This window comes from Oncorhynchus tshawytscha, linkage group LG27 (genome assembly GCF_018296145.1).
Source record: "Oncorhynchus tshawytscha isolate Ot180627B linkage group LG27, Otsh_v2.0, whole genome shotgun sequence".
Lineage (NCBI taxonomy): Eukaryota > Metazoa > Chordata > Actinopteri > Salmoniformes > Salmonidae > Oncorhynchus > Oncorhynchus tshawytscha.
The window spans coordinates 18,896,531-18,921,012 of NC_056455.1; the positions used below are offsets into that span (position 1 = coordinate 18,896,531).

A 24,482-nucleotide genomic window follows, 5' to 3' on the forward strand; every position below is an offset into this window, starting at 1 on the left:
AGTGCAGTTGCAAAAACGATCAAGCGCTATGATGAAACTGTCTCCCATGAGAACCGCCGCAGGAAAGGACGACCCAGAGTTACCGCTGCTGCAGAGGATAAGTTCATTAGAGTTACCAGCCTGATGATGAACTGGGTGTGGCTTTTTCTCAAAGAAATATGGCAAAAGTCTTAGCAGCCAAGTCAAAATTAGAAATTGATGAACAGAATTATAGAACTTTGCGTAATTATGCAGTTAAATTGAATCGAAAGAGAAAAAAATGTTATTTTACAACAATGCATTTATTGATTGTAAAAATGATTCTGAAAAGGTATGGAAATCAGTTAAGGGCTTACTTGGTACATCTATCTCATCATGCCCATCTAGTGTGGAGGTTGACGGAAGAATAATACTAGTCCAGCGCTCTAACCACTAGGCTACCCTGCCGCCCCTTCATGGTCGAATTGCTGCAAAGAAACCACTAATGAAGGACACCAATAATAAGAAGAGACTTCCTTGGGACAAGAAACACAAGCAATGGACATTAGTCTGGTGGAAATCTGTCCTTTGGTCTGATGAATCCAAATTTGAGATTTTTGGTTCCAACCGCTGTGTCTTTGTGAGAAGCACAGTAGGTGAACGGATGATCGCTGTATGTGTGGTTCCCACCGTGAAGCATGGAGGAGGAGGTGTGGTAGTGTGGGGGTGCTTTGCTGGTGACATTGTCTTTGATTTATTTAGAATTCAAGGCACACTTAACCAGCATGGCTACCACAGCATTCTGCAGCGATACGCCATTCCATCTGGTTTGCGCTTAGTGGGACTATTATTTGTTTTTCAACAAGACAATGACCCAACACACCTCCAGGCTGTGTAAGTTCTATTTGACCAAGAACGAGAGTGATGGAGTGCTGCATCAGATGACATGGCCCCCACAATCACCCGACCTCAACCCAATTGAGATGATTTGGGATGAGTTGGACAGCAGAGTGAAGGAAAAGCAGCCAACAAGTGCTCAGCACATGTGGGAACTCCTTCAAGACTGTTGTAAAAGCATTCCAGGTAAAGCTGGTTGAGAGAATGATAAGAGTGTGCAAAGCTGTCATCAAGGCATATATTTTGATTTGTTTAATTATTTTTGGTTACTACATGATTCCATATGTGTTTTTTCATAGTTTTGATGTCTTCAATATTATTCTACATTTTAGAAAATAGTACAAATAAAGAAAAACTCTGAAATGAGTAGTGGTGTCTAAACTTTTGACTGGTGCTGTATATATATTTTTTCATCATATATATATATGATGAAAAAATATATATACAGCACCAGTCAAAAGTTTAGACACCACTACTCATTTATATATATATATTGTTTCTATACTGAACAAAAATATAAACCAATATGCAACAATTTCAAAGATTTTACTGAGTTATAGTTCATATGAGGAAATCAGTGAATTTATTCTATGGATTTAATCTCTGGATTTCACATAACTGGGAATACAGATATGCAACTGTTGGTTACAGATACCTTTTTAAAAAATGGGGCTCACAATGGGCCTCGGGATCTCGTCACAGTATTTTTGGTAATTCAAATTGCCATCGATAAAATGCAACCAATTATGGTGGGGAAATGAACATTAAATTCTCTGGCAACAGCTCTGGTGGACATTCCTGTAGTCAGCATGCCAATTGCACGCTCCCTCAAAATTTTAGACATCTGTGGCATTGTGTTGTGTGACAAAACTGCACATTTTAGAGTGGCCTTTTATTGTCCTCAGCACAAGCTTCTTGATATGCCACACCTGTCAGGTAGTTGGGTCATATTTGAACAGGAGAAATGCTCACTATCAGGGATGTAAACAAATTTGTGCACAACATTGTAGAGAAAGAAGCTTTTTGTGGGTTTGGAACATTTCTGAGATCTTTTATTTCAGCTCATTAAATATGGGACCAACACTTTACATGTTGCGTTTATATTTTTGTTTTGTGTACATTATCTCTAAAACACTTGCTTTTTAGAAAGAAATTGTTGAAATCGTCAAATATCAGTTGGAAAGGTACAAGGTTGGGGTAAATTCCATTTCCAATTCCAGTCAATTCAGGAATTCACTGAAATTCCAATTCTCTTCAATGCTTTTCAATGAGGACAATTGGGAATTGAAACGTGGTTTACTTTCTGAATTGACTGGAATTGAAATGGATTTGACCCCAAACCTGGGAAGGCAACATAATTAGCCTGGAGAAATCCAGCCTGTTTGTGCTAACATTTCACTCCATGTCCTGCCAAACACGATGACTTCTCCAGTCTAATTATCTTCTAGATGTGTGAACTTGTTGGTGAGGGTGAATAAAAAACAAACACAACAGCTCACATAATTTGAGAGTACATGTGTGTGGTATTTATAGTGATCAGCAGCTGAGGACTCTATCAGGAGCAGGTTTGGAGGAAGTGGAGAGGGGGGCATCTATTGGCCCGATCGATTTTTCCATTGGTAGGAACGAGAGGCACGCCAAATTGCCTCCCATGTGCACCCAACCCAGCGAGCAAGACAGAGGGCATTGACACGGCAACCTAAAGAGCTCACCTCTCACTCAGAGCAATGCTAACATTAGCAGCAAGTCCAACTGCCCATTCACAATCAATCAACTAAATTCTGATGATATAAACCCCCGTTATAACACTCAAATGCACTGTCATAAGACATGTATGTTCACCTGACACACACACATCTAGTAATACCACAAAAATCCCTAATATTGAGTCACATTATTCCACTTGTAGTGGACAAGTGAAGTCAGGGCAGCCAGGGTTAGCATGTGGGTTCATCTGGCTGGTGGCCACTCAGACTGTCCCACCACAGACATGTGGGTCAGTGTGCTACGCAGTGGTGTTGTGGGGCCAGCTCACTGCGTTAGTGTTTCCATGGCATTACAGGTTATGACAATGTACTCAAACTTAGTGTGATGACATGTGGGTGTGAAAAGTTCTTCTGCTGGCACAGATGTCACACTATGGAAGGTGGGATCTTTCTTTCACACATACAAACTGTCTTTTCCCCATTCTCCCTCTTATACATGCAGAGAACAAGAGCATATAGTACAGTAGTGATGCTAAGTAACATCTCCATACATGTAGCCAACAAAATGTACAGGAGATAATATCCTCTTACACACTACATGACGAAAAGTATGTGGACACCTGCTTGTCAAACATCTCATTCCAAAATCATTAGCATTAATATGGAGTTGGTCCCCCCTTTGCTGCCTAAACTGCCTCCACTATTCTGGGAAGTCGTTCCACTAGATGTTGGGGACTTCCATTCAGCCACAAGAGAATTAGGGAGGTCGGGCACTGATGTTGGGCGATTAGGCCTGGCTCGCAGTCGGCGTTCCAATTCATCCCAAAGGTGTTTGATGGGGTTGCATTGGGGTAGGTAGTGTTCTCCTGGCATCCACCAAATCCAGATTTGTCAGTCTAACTGATAGTGAAGTGTGATGAATCACTCCAGAGAACGTGTTTCCACTGCTCCAGAGTCCAATGGCGGCAAGCTTTACACCACTCCAGCCGACACTTGGCACTGCGCATGGTGATCTGGCCAGTACAGTACTGTAATACTGTAATATATTCCATTTACGTAGCAGATGCTTCTATCCTAAGTGGCAACAGTGAATCTCTATCCTAAGTGACCCCAGTGGAAATCGAACACACAACTCTGGTCTTGCTAGTGCCATGCTCTTATGAACTGAGCCACATACAGGACCACTACAATACATAAGTACAATACAATACTGTAAAATACAATACATATTACAGTACAGGTGGAAGATATATGATTGTCATCCCCATGAGCGTACCACTCTCCTTCAGGCCATGAATGAGTCATGTAATGACATCAATCCAGGCTTTGTCAGGCTTGGATTCTCCATGCCAAAAGGTTTTTCCCCAGGTGCATGAACAATGAGGACATTTACTGCGATGTCGATGAGAACCAATGGCCAAATGCTCAAGACAGGCCTGATGCAAACTAATGCTTGCTAAATGTTATGTTTCTTTCATTTGATTACAGTACACCTATGTTGGAATTATATCTGAACAATACAGATATTCTTTTCATCGATTGTGAAAGATCACACATGGGATAGAAATTATTGAAATTTGATGTTCAATTTCAATAGATAGTGCAAGTGTATTGTCTAATGTGAAAACAGTACTGTAGTATATTATATTCAAAGGGCATTTTGAAACATGTATCTATCTATTGGATTAACTAGCTGTGATGAAGGCCGCGATGCCGATACGTAAGCTTATTAAATATCAGTGATACAACCAAGAGCAGTGTGCGGTTTCCTTTTTCGATTAACTAGCTGTTAAAATAACTACATTGAGAAGATATTAATATGTTGTGTTTTAATGATTAAATAAATGTTCACATGGTATTTGACAGTACATTTATATGTTGGATGAATGGTTGGGTGGTGAAAGATGCATTCAAACTAAATAAATGCACAATAAAACGCTTTATTGGACTTGCTGTGTTACAAGTGTTACCAGTTTGGAGTTTTGTATTAAGAAAATGCACCACATACTTTTGAAAATAGCACCAAAGTGACTGAAAAAAACATTCATTTTATATACAGTATATCGTTCCTGTTTGTGTGTGTGTGTGTGTGTGTGTGTGTGTGGATGCATGTGGAAACTCCTGAGTGACATGCAGCTGCTTCTTCAGCAGAAAGCTTGCAACACAGGAAGTCAGACCGAAGAGATGTAATCCACCACTTCTCAATAACCCAACGTTCCTTTTACACAACATCCTGTGTACACAATATCGCACATACCGTTCTGAAAAAACTCACTTTAAAAATCCCTTAATATATAAGCAGAATACAGGTTGAGTCAGGCAATCACATGGTTGTGGTTGTGTGAAATGAGTGCTAGTGAGGACCATGTGTCTCACCTGTGTGACATGTGTGACCTTCTCTGTGACGTCTCGGTGGCGGTCCTTTACTTTGCTGGGAGCGATGATCTCGATCTCAGTGGGCGAGGGCGGTCGCAAGAGGTCGGAGGCGAAACTGAGTGTGAGGGGGTTACGAGTGCTGGTCCTGCGTCGCATCAGGTCCGAGTCTGAGGTGGAGCTCAGAGTACCGGCCTTCAGGTCTGCACACAACAACACTCATCTCTCATTACTGTGTCTCTATCTACTTTCAACGACTAGTTTACATATTATATTATCATTCAAATCCTTTATTTAAACTGCAAGTAACACATTCAGAACTAAAAATATGTGTTATAATGCAATTTTCATTCCTCTAGGTGAGAAACATCTTGGTTTATACTGAGCAAAGCATCTGAGTGAGAAAGACACAGAGAGAGTTTATTATCTGTTTAACTTGTTTTGTAAACATACGTTTCTCATGCCAATAAAGCCAATTAAATTGAATTGATAGGGTAATGAAATGAGAGGGAGTGTGTTAATGCATTGCGGGGATGCATGTATTCCTCTACATTATTTCCCTGGGGTAGATGGGAAGTCCACAGCCCTACACTCCATAGCCCATAGTATTAGCTGTTTGATGAGTAAAGGATGGCCTCTGAGTGACTGGGACTCCTATAGACCTGGCACACACACACACACACACACACACACACACACACACACACACACACACACACACACACACACACACACACACACACACACACACACACAGGCTATAGGTTAGAGACATTGATTAGTGACCCTGCTGCTGCACATGCTCAGTGCTTGCGGAATGGGAGTGAGGATTTGCATTTTCTAGAGAACAGAATACCTCCAACAGGCCCAGGTAGCTTTGGCTTGGTTTGTTTTGTTTCAGATGGAACTGTAAGAGGAGACAGCCACATTTCTTCCTGTCAGAGGGGGTACAAAAATGGCAACAGACTACACTTATGTCTGGGTACACACACACACGAACTCACTGCTGTTGGAGCATGGGTCTCCTGGTCGGCCTGACCCGGCCCTCATGCTGTCGAGGTCATCCAGGGAGGAAGCTCTGCGGAGGCTGCCGACAGTCTCTCTGGAGCGGCTCCGGGGCAGGACTGTCCTGGGGAAGGCTGCACTGGAGAAGGGGCTGCTGGGGAGGAAGGGCACGCTGGGTTCCAGCCGCTCTGACAATAGGGACAGCAGTTTGGGGGAGTAGTGGCTTGCAGGCTGGGAGGACTCGTGGTCCTGCTCTATCAGCGCCTCTGTCTCAGACTGCATGCAGCTCTCCTTGGACGGGATACGGAACTCTTTCAGAGGGATATCTTCACTGTTGGGCTGAATTAGGGAAGGAGGAAGAGGACAATCATAGGTTAAATATTGTACTAGATTTCTACTTACTGCTAAATGTATGTGACTGAAGCTATATTCATTACAGAACATAAGAGATACAGGAACTGAGATAATCAAGATATATTATATGTAAGGTCATATTTAGATGAATACTGTGTGTATAGGCCTATGTGTGTATGGGAGTCTCTGGCCACCTTACCTGTGGGTAGTCCACCACCACCCCCCCAAACTGGTCTTTGGTGAGGGAAGACCGACGCATTGCACGTACCAATGGCAGTCTCAACTTCAGCCTGCGACTCTGCCCTGAGAAACCACAGAGTGCTTATACATACACTTTACATAAATACACATACAGTACCAGGATGTAGTCACATTCTGTATGTTATAACACAGCTACATTCAACATGGCATCAACAGGTTGATGCAGACAGACAGGCAGACAGACAGACAGTGTCACACACACACTGTCATCACACACACACTTCCACACTGACCTGCCCATACCCAGCCCTGGGCCACCCTCTGTCTCAGACCTGGTTTCTTGAGGGAGGGGTCAATGATTTCCTGGAAGTTGAGGATGAACATGATGACCTGTCCCTCCGCTTTCTTCACAGGAACAACATCAATCAGACAGGGCCTGCAGGTCCCTGCAGGGGGGGAGAGACATAACATTATAAAGCTGCTAATGGCCATCTGAACCTGGGCTCAAAGGTAACTAAGTAGACTTCAGGACAGTTCAAGTAACTATAAATATTGTTTAATCTTATCTGACTGTGCTCTCTTTAACACTGAACACATTTAGACTCAGAGTATCAGGTTTCATGGTTGGTGGGCTGTTACTGCCATCTCATTTCAGTTTTATGTGGAGAGGCCTTTCAAACAGCAGTACAGCCTTGTAGTTTCTTTCCATGACTGGATGTTTTCCCAGGGCATTTATGAGACCTTCCTTTCTGTTTAAGTGAAGCCAGGGTAAGGGCTGTCAACATGTCCTAGCATAGGAGAAACAGATAGAGGGGGGATGCAGAAAATGAGATATAGAGGGAGATAGAGAATAAGACCAATCAAAACGTAGACAGACTGTAGGAAGAGGGGAGGGAGAGAGCGGGCGAGAGGGAGAGCTAGAGAAAGAGAGAGAGGAAGAAAGAAAGCAAGAGAACTACAGAAGAGAGGGGAATAGAGTGGCATATCAATCATAGTACTGAGCGATTAGTGCTTTTGAGGTGCATTCTTCTGTCTCTTCTGTAGTAGGCATAAATTAAACACAGACAGAACAAGTAGATGTGCAATGGATTATAGTCATTGTAGTTAATTACCATGCTTTATGCTCTAAACTATGTAGAATATTGGCTTGTTCGGAACTACAACTCCCTACTACAAGTTCTTGAAATGTTCCACATTGACCTCTGCAGCAGAGGTAACTCGTCCTTTCCTGCGGAAGTCCTCACGAGAGCCAGTTTCTCCTCTCTCGAGAACAGAGAGGAGAAAAAAAGATAGCAGTGGCAGTTGTACAGATAACTCATCCAAAGGGCTTTGACTTCTCAAACTTGGCAGAAAGCTAACACAATATGATGCCCCGTCACCTTATTAATTCAGCACTTACTTAGATACTGTGCATTCGGAAAGTATTCAGACCCCTTCACTTTTTCCACATTTTGTTACAGCCTTATTTGTCCTCATCAATCTACGCACAATACCCCAGAATGACAGAACAAAAACTTGTAGCAAATTTATTAAAAATAAAAAACTGAAATATCCCATTTACTGTACATAAGTATTCAGACCCTTTACTCAGTACTTTGTTGAAGCACCTTTGGCATTGTTGACCTTCAATATAAAACACAACCCCGTCAATACACAGATGGACTCACCTGTTCCTGCTTACTCCCATTGTGCTATAACACGAACAAACATGTGACTGGCTCAACTGTTCTGGGGAACTACTAAGTCTCATAATGTAAAATAATGTGACAGGTGAAAAGAAGAACACAATCTGCTTTATCTCCTAATGCTCTCCTAACATATTGCACAGGTTGACTGCAGGTATTTAACCTAAAAAAACAGACACAAATATTACAATTTATTGAAAGACTTCAAAGAAATAGTTTCAAAGGTATTGACGGTATTGAAAAACCATCCTGTGGCTATTTCCAAATACCCTGGTATACGGGGTCCACTGCCCAAGCCTAATTGATTCCCATTCAAAATCCTATTTTCCCTAACCCCTAAACCTAACCCTTAACCAAACCCTAACCCTAACTCCAACTCTTAACAACTAATCCTAATTGTAACCCTAACCCCTAAACCTAACCCCTAAGCCTAAAACAGCCATTTTCATTTTGGGGACCGGCAAAATGTCCCCGGAGTAATGTTCCCAGGAAATGTCCTTGTTTTACACTCACACACACACATTAACAAACAAACACATGCATTCAGTGATTGATCAATTAAGATCAATCAAGTACAACAATATAATGCATTGTTATTGTGTATGATGAATTGTACCCATTTACAATTCATTCGTGCTTGTGTGGGCACCTGCGTTCATGACTGTATGCATTACTGGGATACAAAATAAATAGATGTTCAGTGGATTTGAGCTGGCACACTGACAATATTTCCATGACAACAAGCTCTCCTGACACGGCACCTCTCATGCCCAAATGACTAACGTAACGGCATTGTGTCTACAGCCTCACTAGCCAGGTCTGTTTGCTTGTCCCTCTGTCCTTTGCAGGGGTCGCAAAACAAACTGGAAAATAATGAAATTTTTAAGGAACAGAATCAGAACCAGACCAGGGAACGAAAGTGATCTATATTGTTCTGGACCATAACCATTATTTAAAATTTTTAAAAATGCAACAAAGCGCCTATGCAAAGCTCTCCCTCTGTCAATCATTAACTTCTTCCAAAGTCTGCCAGGTGAAAATCTTTGCCAGAGTGTGTACGTGTAGTCTATCTGCCCCTCAGAAGTATAGCTGTAGCCTGCGGACATTACAAACATAATCCACAAAATAGGGAGAGAGATTTTTTATTACAGCAGGATGGATGAACTTTTTCAACGCTAGTTAGGGATCCTATAGTTCACATTGGATTTATTAACTATAAAAAGGTAAGATGTGTTTTTAATTCAGGTGCCGCTGTGCACACGAAAGCTTGTTAGCTAGCCAGCTACTTTGGTCCAACGTTAAGCCAACTCTGAAGTTCAAAGACATTCAAAATTCTACCCTAGAAGCCGCTCCTCCGTAGGTATAAATCTGAGGGCCTCCTCCTCCACCCTCTCTCGCTGTCTCCCCACTCGCAAAATTTAATTTGCATCTCACGCCCTACACTTGTCTTTCCATAACGCATGTGAACAACTCACTGAGCTATAGCGTGCCAGCTCTATAGCAAGCTTGTAAGGGGTGCGTAACCGGTGGCAGGGAAGTCAGACGCAGGAGAGCAGAACTTGGTAATAGCCGGAGCAGTTTAATGCAAAACCAGCGGCATAGAAAATAACAAGATATTGGGTACAAAAACCCGTCGTGCACCAATCAACACATGCACATGCACAAGCACCACAATAAACAATCCCACACAAAGACATGGGGGGAACAGAGGGTTAAATACACAACAAGTGATTGAGGGAATTGAAACCAGGTGTGAGGAAAAACAAGACAAAACACATGGAAAATGAAAAGTGGATCGATGATAGCTAGAAGACCGGCGACGCCGACCGCCGAGCACCACCCGAACAAGGTGAGGACTCAACTTCGGCAGAAGTCGTGACAAAGCATCTCTATCCATACTGCATGATTGGAAAAGTAATTTAATCGAGCTAAATGGAAAATAAATAAAGGTTTAAAGGAACAGGAAGTAACAATATAAACGGGTACTTTGGGGAGGTTGAACTGGTTCAGAACTGAGGTTTGCTGGTCGGAACAGTGTAACGAAAAATATTATATATGGTTCTGTTCAGAACAAAACATTTGGAAAATAATTTTTGGTTCCAACCCCGGGCCCTGTGTACATGTACAATAGACAAAACACAGGAGCATACAAGTATTTTAATTTTTTTAATAAAACAAAATCACAAAAGTAGTGCACTGGGCCTTTACTTGTCCTGTATTAGCGGACCTATATAGGCTTCTGTAGAGCGTGCAAAAAATAAATAATCTGCACCCCCCCTAACCTCCTGCAGCACCCCCACCCCCAAACTACTTAGTGCAGCTATGCACAGGATGGGAATGGGGAGTGGGGATGTCACGCCCTAATCTGTTTCACCTGTCTTTGTGATTGTCACCACCCACCTCCAGGTGTCACCCATCTTCCCAATTATTCCCATGGTATTTATTCCTGTGTTCTCTGTTTGTCTTGTCAAGTCAACCAGCACGTTTTTCTGTGCTCCTGCTTTTTCTTGTCTCTGTTTTTCTAGTCCTCATGGTTTTGACCTTTTGCCTGCCCTGACACTGAGCCCGCCTGCCTGACCATTCAGCCTGCCCTGACCTTGAGCCTGCCTGACTCCCTGTACCGTTTGGAACTCTGACCTGGTTCTGAACTTTTACCTGTCCTCGACCTGCCCTCTTGCCTGCCCTTTGTTGTTTAATAAATATCAGAGACTCAAACCATCTGCCTCCCGTGTCTGCATCTGAGTCTTGCCCTGTGTTGTTATAGGGGATGAATAAACATGTTGCAGGTGAGGTAAGCAGGCCAAGACAGCTCCACCATGTCCACTCCCCAGACAGATAAATTAGTAGAAGAGAGTTCACTGAGTCTGCAGCAGCTGGCTCCACATACTGTAACACTGCATCATACAGTAGCATTATATACAAGTGAGAGGGAGACAGCCATGACACTTGGAGGGACCAAAATATTCTGTATGTGACCTTTACAGCACTCCCCACTATAAAGAAGGGGAGTAATGTTGTCACTTTGACTCTCTTGCTCTTTCCATCTCTTTCTCTCAGTCTAACCCTCCACCTTCTCCTTACCTTCTTTGTTGTAGTAGAGGATCTCCACCTTGCGCTCCTCTGACCCTAGCAGGGCCTGTGCCAGCTGTGCCAGGGCAGTCTTCATGGTGCCAGGCCCAACCAAGAACTGGCAGGTGCAGGACTGCTGCATGATCTCTGCCCGTGAGAAGCCAAACATCTGGCAGAAGCCCTCGTTACAGTAGATAATGCCACAGTTCTTCATCTGAGCGTTGGCTATCAGGAACTTACGATCTGGGAGGAAACCAAGGGGAGAGTCAGAGCAGATATGAAAATGTACGATTATGGTGGGAATGTGGTTACAGTACAATTATAATTGAAGGCTTATTACATCAAATGCAATATGCAAAATCGGACAATCAAAGTTTATCCAATTTCAGAAACATTCAGTCATCATAATCAGGTGATGATCATTTCAAGGAGAAGTCTCTCAATCAGATCCAATTCAAGTCTGGACTGTGTTCATTTCAGTATCGCATTCAACTAATCACAATCCCCTCAACATCAAGTTGAAATTGGAGTAATCAAGTCTGTCCCTCTGCGGCACAAATCATATCAGCGCAATGATTCAAGATGGCCCCAGAGGGACTAATACGGAGCAGCTGGACTCAGCAATGACAGTCCGCAATCAAGATTATAATATACTGCAATAGGTTTCAGCCGTCCTTACCTAGGTTCATGAGTGTGGCTATTGTCTCCAGCGCTAATGACAATTGCCTTCGAAGTCACATCAGCTACACTGATATTGTCGTACAGCGTGATATTCAATCAGTACAGTTTAGGTTGAAAAGCTGCTCAAACATCTGTGCCTCTGACTCTGTCTCTACTCCTCTTTTTATCCCCTCATGAAACTGAGTTACACAACTCTCATTCTTCCCCATTTAAACAAATATGAGGAGAGCGATGTGGAGCTTCACTCAGAAAAAGCAGAACCCCTTCCCCCTCCTTGCTCCTCTGTGTAGAGTAAATAGGTGAGGCCGTTTGGTGGAAAGTACATCCTATCCTAAGTCATTATCAATGCCTCAGAACACAGACACCCAGTCTCAGATTGTTGCTAAGCAGCAGTGGTTTGGCACACGCATCACCCGGCAGGGTGCTTACGCACGCACACACACACAAAGATAAGGAAGACATCAGTTTGATGGGACTTATCGGTCTGTCTCTGAGGACCCCTCTGCAGAGAGCATTGAAAATCCCAGAGTAACACAATTAATTCCGAAATGTCACCTGCCAGCACAGCAAATTAAACAAGCTGAAATCCTTGAACATGAAATTGAGGTGAAAAGTGGAACATTGCATCTTCTCTCTTTAATGTGGAGAGGGTTATTTCGAGCCGTACCCCTGTGGTCAACAGACTGCATTCACACTGTGACTGAAGAACACTTACAGTGACAGGCACAGTAGTCACAGTCAGACTTACAGTAGCATAGAGATAGGCCACTACTGAGCTAGGTTATAGGCCACTACTGAGCTAGGTTATAGGCCACTACTGAGCTAGGTTATAGGCCACTACTGAGCTAGGTTATAGGCCACTACTGAGCTAGGTTATAGGCCACTACTGAGCTAGGTTATAGGCCACTACTGAGCTAGGTTATAGGCCACTACTGAGCTAGGTTATAGGCCTCTACTGAGCTAGGTTATAGGCCACTACTGAGCTAGGTTATAGGCCACTACTGAGCTAGGTTATAGGCACTACTGAACTAGGTTATAGGCCACTACTGAGCTAGGTTATAGGCCACTACTGAGCTAGGTTATAGGCCACTACTGAGCTAGGTTATAGGGCTCTACTGAGCTACGTTATAGGCCACTACTGAGCTAGGTTATGGGCTATACTGAGCTAGGTTATAGGCCACTACTGAGCTAGGTTATAGGCCACTACTGAGCTAGGTTATAGGCCACTACTGAGCTAGGTTATAGGCCACTACTGAGCTAGGTTATAGGCCACTACTGAGCTAGGTTATAGGCACTACTGAGCTAGGTTATAGGGCTCTACTGTAATTGAAGTTCAGTGCTAATCAGAGCCATTCCTCTTTTTTAAACAACTGGATTTCTTCTTTGCTGAATGGACCAATAATGTTTTGTTTGAGTGGGTTGCAAAGAAATTCTGGGGCAGTTTCTACGATACCATTTAATTCAAGACAAAAGCACGAAAATGAAGAGGCACTGTGGGTGTAAAGCGTGCTGTGTAAGGTCCTGTTCAAGAAGGATATCACTCAGTTATATGCACTAACAGAGTGTGTAGTAGAGGTTAATGGTCACATGCAAACTCTGTAAAGCAAAGACATTTATGTACAGTTTCTATCAGGATCCAGTGGTCTGACCAGTTTAAGAACGGAGAACATGTTAACTCATGCAATATAATCTAGTGCAGCATGTGAATTCATGCAACATGTGGAAAACATAGGCAGGTGCAAAGACATGCTAAACACACAAACCTATAGTATTAACATGACAATTTGGCATATTAAGCACATGCATACGGACATAACCTAAGTTTGAACTGTAAATCAAATGTCGAAATAGGAGGAGTATCGCCAGAGGCAGGCAGGCAGACAGGCAGACAGACAGACAGGCAGGCAGGCAGGCAGACAGGCAGACAGACTTAAACTGAATCATCTGCTTGATTACAGAAACAGCCTTGTAGCACTCATATTAGGATCAATAGAAACTGGGGGCACAAGGGACCACTAGACAAATGCATTTGTCTTTACATTTTATTACACTTTGCATGGTTGAAAGGTTACATGGAAAAGGCATTCACTTTCATTTCTAACCAGTCTAATTGTTTGTTGTTGGGATTATACAGTTATAACAGCTTGCTCATGGTCACATTATGTTATTACTTTTTCAGTCATAATGTAAAGTGTGTCCACTTACTTTGTCCATCGAATTTCCGGATAATGGTGTCCAGATAAGTGTTCTGGAGGGCTACATGACCGCGTCTCACAGGCATTTTGACGCAGAAAGATGAGACTTCTCAGACGCATGAACCTCCAGAGTTTTAAATAAATCAAATTAAAGACGAAGTAGGAAAATACCCTATGCAAAAATGGCCCCGCATACAGGCGGGTGCAAAAAGTCGAATTCAATATGCGATGGCTGGTGAGCAAAGCGACAAGGAAATGTCACAAGGCAGCAGCGGCGAGGACCAGTTGCTAGGGCGATAAAAAAAAGGCGCTCGCTCCACAGGAGAGAGAACTGGAAGCCGGTTTTTGCGTGCGGTACACAGGAAAGTGTAAAAACGGTATTTCATAGTCATAAAAGTCATAAAACGTTTCACTTTGCCTATAAAATAATAAACAGGCTCTAGAATTAGTCTATCCTTGACAGTCGTTATCATCTAATGAAGAGGAGAAAAACCCACACCGCCCTCCCCGTCAACAAGATCAAAGAGAAGTGAAAGAAAAGGGGTAAATCGAAGTCCTAACCGCTACGTTTCAGTAGAAGAAGCTACTATTTGGCGAATCTCGGATGCCCTCCCCATATGACAGGGTTGACCAAACACTGCGCGGGGCAGGGGGAGTCATCATCCCACCAGACGCGCCTGCCATTTTTTGACAGTGAGCAGAGACACCCTCATCAACTGCTTCGCTGCACAACACAAGTCTCTACGCTCAAAATAGTCCCCCACTCTCTCTCTCTCTATTTGGCCTCTCAATAATTGACAGGGTGAAGGGTATCAGTCCAGTGTGTTTGTGTATGATCCATACATGTTTCGTTTGGGGAATTCATACTATAAGTGTCCACACAGTTAATGGTCAATGAAGCCGTTTTTATCACAATATCAAATCATTTCTGGGTAACAATTAAGTACCTTACTGTGATTGTTTTAAATGAAAATGATCAAAAATAAACAAAAGTAGATTCTTAGCAAAGAGCAATTTCTCAAGACAGAATTTGCTATGACTGTCTTTTCAAACATCTCTTTCACTAAAAGGGCATTGTCATCATTTTCACAATTTCACAGTTTTATTCCAACGTCACAGGGTGGAAATATATATAAAACACTGAGAAATCACGTTTTGGACAACACTGGGCCTTTAATAATAAAAAAAGACAAACAAGATCACAATTCTGGGAATCAGCATCCCCTCCTCATAAACAGCCACTGAACCAACTTGGTGAATAACAGCCCATTGATATGTCATGTGACAAGAGGCAGATAAGAAAAGATACAGATAAAGGTGAGAAAACTTAACATGGGCTGGAAGGTGTCATCAACACATCAAGTAGAATGCCTCAAGTCATCCTGTCAAACCATTGGTACAAATTCTCCAGTCTCACGTCTCAAAGCTCCTTCAACCTTCTGCTCCTTGAGCCAGTCATTGATAACACTGGCGACGGCTGAGAAGATTGGAGAAGATTCACAGAAAATTATGTGAAACGGCGAGGGCACCTCGACTTAACAAGAGACACAGTCTGGGTATGTTTTGATGACAGTATATAGCAGGGCCCCAACCTAACCATTATATTACATGCTAATTACCAATATGGCAAGGGCCTGGACCTGTGGAGGATGAAGGGAGGAGTTATAGGAGGACGGGCTCATTGTAATGTCTGGAATGGATTGAATGGAGCGGTATCAAAGACATCAAACATATGGAAACCAGGTTTGACTCCATTTATTCCATTCCAGACATTACAATGAACTTGTCCTCCTATAGCTACTCCCACCAGCCTCCTCTGGCCTGAACATGCACACACCCACACATGCACACACCCACACAGACACTAGTTTTGTTTTATGATTACAGTGTGGCAGCAGGTGCAGGTGGAGATTATTGAGGGGACACAGGAGAGGGCTCAAGTGCCCACATGGGATCTGTGCCAGAGAAGAGACAGGCACTGATGACAAACTGGGGTGTGTGTTCCCGAACAACACTTGTCTCAGTTTCTAAGGAGAATAGATGCTTTTCCATATATGTACAGTTGAAGTCGGAAGTTTACATACATCTTAGCCAAATATATTTAAACTCAGTTTTTCACATTTAATCCTACTAAAAATACCCTGTCTTAGGTCAGTTAGGATCACCACTTTATTTTAAGAATGTGAAATATCAGAATAATAGTAGAGAGAATTATTTATTTGAGCTTTTATTTCTTTCATCACATTCCCAGTGGGTCAGAAGTTTACATACACTCAATTAGTATTTGGTAGCATTGCCTTTAAATTGTTTAACATGGGTAAAACATTTCGGGTAGCCTTCCCAAGCTTCACACAATAAGTTGGGTGAATTTTGGCCCATTCCTCCTGACAGAGCTGGTGTAACTGAGTCAGGTTTGTAGGCTTCCTAGCTCGCAACACGCTTTTTCAGTTCTGCCCACAAATGTTCTATATGATTGAGGTCAGGGCTTTGTGATGTCCACTCCAATACCTTGACTTTGTTGTCCTTAAGCCATTTTTCCACAACTTTGGAAGCATGCTTGGGGTCATTGTCCATTTGGAAGACCCATTTGCGACCAAGCTTTAACTTCGTGACTGATGTCTTGAGATGTAGCTTCAATATATCCACATAATTTTCCTACCTAATGATGCCATCCATTTTGTGAATTGCACCAGTCACGCCTGCACAAAAGCGTCCCCACAACATGATGCTGCCACCCCCGTGCTTCACGGTTGGGATAGTGTTCTTCGGCTTGCAAGCCTTCCCCTTTTTCCTCCAAACATAAGCATGGTCATTATGGCCAAACAGTTCTATTTTTGTTTCATCAGACCAGAGGACATTTCTCCCAAAAAGTACAATCTTTGTCCACATGTGCAGTTGCAAACCGTTGTCTGGCTTTGTTATCGCAGATTTGGAGCACTGGCTTCTTCCTTTTTGAGCGGCCTTTCAGGTTATGTCGACATAGGACTCGTTTTACAGTGTATATAGATACTTTTGTACCTGTTTCGTCCCGCATCTTCACAAGGTCCCTTGCTGTTGTTCTGGAATTGATTTGCACTTTTTGCACCAAAGTACCAAAATACGTTAATCTCTATGAGACAGAACACGTCTCCTTCCTGAGTGGTATGATGGCTGCGTGGTCCCATGGTGTTTATACTTGCATACTATTGTTTGTACAGATGAACGTGGTACCTTCAGACGTTTGTAAATTGTTCCCAAGGACGAACCAGACTTGTGGAGGTCTACAATTTGTTTTCTGAGGTCTTGGCTGATTTCCTTTGATTTTCCTATGATGTCAAGCAAAGAGGCACTGAGTTTGAAGGTAGGCCTTGAAATACATCCACAGGTACACCTGCAATTGACTCAAATTATGTCAAATAGCCTAACAGAAGCTTCTAAAGCCATGACATCATTTTCTGGAATATTCCAAGCTGTTTAAAGGCACAGTCAATTTAGTGCATGTAAACTTCAGACCCACTGGAATTGTGATACAGTGAATTATAAATGAAATAATCTGTCTGTATAACAATTTGGAAAAATTACTTGTGTTATGCACAAAGTAGATGTCCTAACCGACTTGCCTAAACTATAGTTTGTTAATAAGAAATTTGGGGAGTGGTTGAAAAACAAGTTTTAATGACTCCAACCTAAGTGTATGTAAACTTCTGTCTTCAACTGTATGTACCTGTCCACCGGTCTATATGTCCCTTTTTCTTATGAATACAGTATTTACAATCACTTTGACACTCATTTCAGGGGCGGCAGGTAACCTGGTGGTTAGATTTAGGACTCAGAACATCCAATTTTGATGTTTCTCTAAACAATTTAATTGTGAGAAATTCAAAACAGGAAAAATAAAACATAATTTGAGGGGGGGGGGGATTTGTTTTTGGACCCCCACCCCTTAGTTGTTTTATTAACCATTCTTTTACCAGATATATTGACAGAACACTGCAAATCCTTGAGCTGACAAGATAAAAATCTGTTGTTCTGCCCCACTGTTCATAAACTGTCATTGTAATTAAGAATTTGTTCTTAACTGACTTGCCTAGTTAAATAAAATAGCAATTTCATGTCATGACTTCCGCCGGAGTCGGTCTCGCTCCTTGTTCGAGAGGACATCACCGGCCTTCTAGCCATTTGTTTTGTCTTTGTTTTCTACACACCTGGTTTCAATTCCCCCATTACATGTTCATTATTTAACCCTCTGGTTTCCCCCATGTTTGTGTGCGTGTTTGTTCTATTGTTCAGGCTGTTACTGACGGCTGGTATTTTGTTGCCGGGTTTTGTTATTACGCCCGTTTATGTCGTGGTTCCGGTATTTTTCCCGCACCGTAGTATTGTGTTTATACTGGTGTTATCTTGTATTAAATACCTTGTCCACGCATCTCAGCTCTCCTGCGCCTGACTCCTTTCACCAGTTACCCACAGCCTTGACATTTCAGAAACTTGCGGTCATTTTTCAAAACTCCAGACACAAAACTCAAAAGAGTCATCCCTTGTAACACAGGCTGTCCAATGTTCAAAACATTGCATTGTGGATTCATATCTTTAAAGAAACCATGCAATAGCAGAATCATTGGTTCAAATAAACAATTTGTCATGAAATACCATAGGAACATTCATTTAGATCACCCACACACAAGATACCGATAGTTTCACTGTGTAGTTCTTTGTACAATCATTAAACATTTGTAGTACAAAATATGTGATACATGTTTCATTATGGTAATACACGTGAATACATCACTGTAAAAGGACTAGTAGAGATGAATACTACAGACAGTGGAATCGTTGAACAAAACTTGACATTTAATGATGAAATACAATAAAATCACAACATAGGTTTCTTTGAATCAAAGAAAAAATAATTAGCTAGAATTTTTATTTAAAAATACAGTAAAACATCAACTGCAGTGTTCCTCAGCTGGCTTACTGTAAAAAGCAAAACAAAGGATTAATTACTGTACTTCTATATTTCCATCAACCCTGTCTTGTGGATTTGGCCACAGGTTCTCATCCACATCACAATGGATGATTTCATTAGCCAAACATCTTGGGAAGAATCTTCGGGCATGGCGAATCCAGGCCGGACACTGGTCTGCCGTGATGTCATTGCATGCGTCATCCATGGCCTGGAGAAGGGTGGCTTGTTCGTGAGGGAGCCTATCATATACCTTCCACCCCCATGTGGAGAAAGATTCCTCAATCGGGTTAAGGAAAGGAGAGTAAGGGGTCAGTACAGGGTGGTAAATCATGGATGGGCCTGAAACCATGCTTGCACCATTTGAGCCTGGTGGAACCTGACATTATCCCACACAATGACATAGGTCACGTCATCAGCTCTACAGACCTGGTTTAGCTCATCAATGAAGGTTACAAGGAGAGCTGCATTATATGATCCAATACAAGGTCTGCGTCCCACCACACCATCTTCCAATATAGCCGCACACATGGCGATGTTGGCCCAACGTTGTCCAGGTACTTGGTTGGTTGCCTGCTGGCCAACAAAATTCTGACCTCTCCTCCTTGTCTTGGCCAGGTTGAAGCCTGACTCATTCAAAAATAGGAATTTGTGATGGTTTTCGTCAGCATCCAGCTCTATCACCCTCTAAAAATACATTTTGGAAAGAGAATTGTTGATTACAATGATGTGGCATTTTTGGGGAATTTTTCACAACAGGCATCTTGAAACTGAACACGCCTGAACATACTCAGTCCTCAGTTGCTTCACTCTGTCTGCATTTCTTTCAAAAGGCACACGGTATAGCTGTTTTAGAGACATCTGGTGCCTTTTCAGCATGCAGGCAATAGTCAGCAAACTGATGGCTTCCACATTATTCAACATGTCGTCATTGTCCAATGTCTGTAAGGCGAATATCATTTCTGTCCCGAACCAAATTGACCACAGCCCGTTCTTGTTGGTCAGTCAGAATTTTGCCCCTGCCTCCCCTATTTGGCCTAGTCTATATTCTGTTGGGAAAATGACAGTAAGAACACATTTAGTCACATCACCTACTCTGTGGTACACATTGGCATGCAGTATACAGTTATTTGACAATTGAGAGTAGCCTAATGTTTAGCGCATTCTGAAGACTTCGGTTCTCATTGCGGAAAGTTATGATGATTGAGGCCACGGTTGATCTTCTGAGGTTTGGTTGAATCATTGTAGCTGCCTCAGTCATTGTCATGCCATGATTTACGACATGGTCTACAACTATTGCTCAGATTTCATTGGACACTCTCTGCTGTTGCTGCCACTGTCTTGTTCCTTGGCCTTGTCCTCTACCACGTTCCCCCACACCTCTCAAACGAGGCCCACAACCACCTCTCAGAAGGGGTGCTTGTCCCCTGCCATTCCTTTGACCACCACGTCTTCCTCGTCTTCCTCCTCCCACTGCTTGACCTCTATTGTGACCTGGATCACCTGCCGGCTCCATGTTATCTCTGTGTTGTTGTAGGTGGATACCACTCATTTCACTATATACTCAGACCACAATGTGAAATCAATCATCAGTAACGAGTTGGCAGTATTGGAAAATGACAAGGGCCTGTATACCTTATTAGGTACACCTGCATGTTAACACAAATAGCTCCTTCGAACAGCGTATCATGTGGCTGCCTGCAACTCAGTATATAGAGTATAGAGAGCTGTAGTTGTTGTTCGACCAAACATTAGAACGGGCAAGGTGCCACACATGGTGGTTCCAGCATCTCAGAAACAGCTGCCTTCCTGGGATTTTTACACACTACAGTCTCTAGAGTTTACAGAGAATGGTGCGATAAACGAAACACATTCAGTGAGCGGCAGTTCTGTGGGCAAGTACACCTTGTTAATGAGAGAGGTCAGAGGAGAATATCCAGACTCATTCAAGCTAACAAAAAGGCCACAAATACTCAAATAACAGCCGTTTAAAACAGTGGTGTGCAGAAGGGCATCTCTTAAAGTACAACATCGTGAATAATTCAGGCTGTTGTGGAGGCAAAAGGGGGTCCTACCCAGTACGAGATAGGTGTACCTAATAAAGAGAGTGTTACAGTGATGTCAAATCTGAAACATGGTCTGGAAAAGTGGTACATGGGACCATACAAAACAGTGTCTGATAAAGAATGGTGATGAAATATTACATCCATAGATTATGTAGTCCAATTGGTTCATGTTCGACAGTATTGGTGTCAATGGATCTCGTTATCCTGAAACTTTCATGATCTAAACATGGAATATTGTTTGTCAGTTTCCATAAAACTCTGCATTAAGAGTAATGCAACAGTTACTTATCATTTTGAGCAGTTGCATCAATTGATAATTAGATCATTGTAATGAAATTAATAGACAGTCATTTCAGATGTAATGTGTGAATTGCATTTTGAAATGGTAATACTTTGATGTTAAGTTGTGTCATTTTGAACAGGTGATTTTAGTTCAATGAAGAAATTATCTTAGCTTTATGTGTATTGTATCCAAGCAATTGGAAAAAGTGAAAAATGTTCATTTTGATCATCAGTTGTGAGTTTAGTGTCTATAGTTTTGAAAAATGACATCAATGTTCTGAAATTAGTACCAAGGTGATTGTTAGAAACTGTAATATGAATCATCCCAACATTGATTGACCTAAAGTTCCTTATTGTATTACCTCTTGATTACGTCCTCTTGATAATGATCGGTCGAGTTGTCAATACCATCAACAAAGATATACTTAGTGTTTGATTGGTTGATTACACATATTTTGCATATTTTATCGCAGGTGCAGTGAAATGCTTATGTATCTAGCTTAAACAGTGAAGTAATACCTAAACATACAAAAAAATACACACAAATCCCCCAAATAAAATCAAATAAATTGAGAAATATCAGAATGAGCAATGTCAGAGTCCATTCTGGATATAATGGTGTGTTTATAGACAGTATGGACAGTATATGAATAGAAAAGGTGTGTACGGAAGTAGTTATATAGGATAAGCCTTAACTAAAATACAGTATATACATATGAAATGGGTTCAGTGACAATGTACATAGGGCAGCAGTCTCAAAGGTGCAGGGTAGTAACAGTGATTAAGGTTCAGGGCAGGGCAGGGTACTGGTGACTATTAAACAGTCAGATGGCCTGGAGTTGGATGTGTTAATGGACTTGGTGTGTGTGTGTTTGTGTCTGTGTCCGTGTCTGTGTCTGTGTCTGTGTCTGTAGTGTGCCTGTGTGTCCAGAGTGTTCATATGCATTGCTGCATTACTTTAAGGGTAGTACCACCGATCATTTTCGGTGGATGTCACTGACATGTCTCTCTGTCATCTCCTGTAGCTCTGATGTATGCCTTTGGTAACGTGTGTGTGTTTGTGTTTGTGTGTGTGTGTGTGTGTGTGTGTGTGTGTGTGTGTGTGTGTGTGTGTGTGTGTGTGTGTGTGTGTGTGTGTGTGTGTGTGTGTGTGTGTGTGCCAGGTCTATAGGAGTCCCAGTCACTCAGAGGCCATCCTTTACTCATCACACAGCTAATATTATGGGCTCTCCTGTAGCTCTGATGTATGCCTTTGTGTGTGTGTGTGTGTGTGTGTGTGTGTGTGTGTGTGTGTGTGTGTGTGTGTGTGTGTGTGTGTGTGTGTGTGTGTGTGTGTGTGTGTGTGTGTGTGTGTGTGTGTGTGTGTGTGTGTGTGTGTGTGTGTGTGTGTGTGTGTGTGTGTGTGTGGCTGAGTTTACACAGGCAGCCCAATTCTGATATTTCTTTCACTAATTGGTCTTTTGACCAATCAGATCAGCTCTGAAAAAACTCTGATGTGAAAGGACTGATGTGATTGGTCAAAATAGCAATTAGTGGAAAAAAATATCAGAATTGGGCAGGCTGTGTAAATGTAGCCTTAGTGTGTCAAAAGTCACTGCAGTTGTTTATGGAGTCTGCGAAAGAATCAAAGAGACAGAGAGAGTTGCTTTAGGGTGGTGGTGTTTGGTGGAGGGGTTGACATGCTTGTTCTGTGTTTTGTCTCAATGGGCTTGATGAAATGAGGGCTAAAATTAACCAACAAGCACACATGCCTTCCCATGACCCTTTGGTGACAGGGTCGAGTAGTGCAGGAATGTGTAGTGAAGAGGGGAGAGGACAAGGGGGCTGAGAGGAGAAGGGTGCTGGCTGCAACACAGAGATAGGGCATGTGTATGATGCTCACACATCTAGCATCTCATTACCAGCATTAGTTCTCTGTGTACCTTTACATAATAAGAGCTGAGTACTGGAGTAGTGATTGATGAGAAAGAGTGCTTGATGTTCTGCGCTGATACAAACAAATGCATTAGGGAGCTCATTATGGATTCTGTTAGCATAGAGAGCTAACAAACACACACTAGTGTCAGGGAAAGAAGACAGCAGCATACTCATTAGAATTACTATTAGAGTACAAACAATGGGTAATTTTAGACATCCTCTCTCATGGAATGAAGAGGTCTGTATTGCCAGGAGCCCTGTGAGTGCATAAGCCATGGTTGGATTGTATTTATTTATTCCACCAGTTAAGTTGACTGAGAACGCATTCTCATTACAGCAAGAACCTGGGGAATAGTTACAGGGGAGATGGATGAATGAGCCAACTGTAAACTGGTGATTATTAGGTGACCGTGAATGGTTTGAGGGTCAGATTGGGAATTTAGCCAGGACACCAGGGTTAACACCCCTACTCTCACAATAAATGCCATGGGATCTTTAATGACCTCAGAGAGTCAGGACACCCGTTTAACGTCCCATCTGAAAGACGGCACCCTACACGGGGTAGTGTCCCCAATCACTTCCCTGGGGGGGTTGGCCCTCCAACACCACTTCCAGCAGAATCTGGTCTCCCATCCAGGGAATGACCAGGACCAACCATGCTTATCTTCAGAAGCAAGCAAGCAGTGGTATGTAGGGTGGTATGCTGCTGGCTTTATATAGGGTTGGGTAATGTTTGGGGTCAACAAGCCATGGGTGGGGTGCACAGGGTTGAGTGATGTTTGGGGTCAACAAGCCATGGGTGGGGTGTACAGGGTTGAGTGATGTTTGGGGTCAACAAGCCATGGGTGGGGTGTACAGGGTTGAGTGATGTTTGGGGTCAACAAGCCATGGGTGGGGTGTACAGGGTTGAGTGATGTTTGGGGTCAACAAGGGAACTGATGTAGTGTGGAGGATTTTGAGAAGCACACTCTTTAGATAACTTCATTGTCATCCCTTTCTCTTCGTAGTTCTACAGTAAGTATAGCTGCTGAGGAGAAAAAGCTCTTCAATAGTAACCAGTCCTTACCCCCACCTCTGAAAGATTGGCTGGAAAAGTTTCAGTGGGCCAGGCGTCAGGGCCCACACCCTGGTGGAGTGAGTGTTTTATCTAG

General features: G+C 42.6%; 1 protein-coding gene across 4 annotated transcripts in view; it reads right to left on the reverse strand.

Annotated features, from left to right (window-relative positions):
* LOC112258959 (potassium voltage-gated channel subfamily H member 6-like) overlaps positions 1–14,794 on the reverse strand; it is a 36,225-nt gene extending 21,431 nt beyond the window's left edge. Inside the window, exons 1-7 of one of the 4 annotated variants that reach the window (XM_042307126.1) lie at positions 14,135–14,794; positions 11,261–11,491; positions 6,827–6,940; positions 6,493–6,596; positions 5,939–6,278; positions 5,791–5,841; positions 4,938–5,137 (exon numbers count right to left, since the gene is read on the reverse strand). In XM_042307126.1, coding sequence (XP_042163060.1) covers positions 4,938–5,137; positions 5,791–5,841; positions 5,939–6,278; positions 6,493–6,596; positions 6,827–6,940; positions 11,261–11,491; positions 14,135–14,210 — 1,116 coding nt within the window. In that variant the 5' untranslated portion in view covers positions 14,211–14,794. Of the gene's footprint in view, positions 1–4,937; positions 5,138–5,790; positions 5,842–5,938; positions 6,279–6,492; positions 6,597–6,787; positions 6,941–11,260; positions 11,492–11,927; positions 12,152–14,134 lie in introns of those variants that run through there. The other 3 variants (XM_042307125.1, XM_042307128.1, XM_042307127.1) reach the window with 3 other exon arrangements.
* Between the last annotated feature and the right edge of the window lie 9,688 nt (positions 14,795–24,482).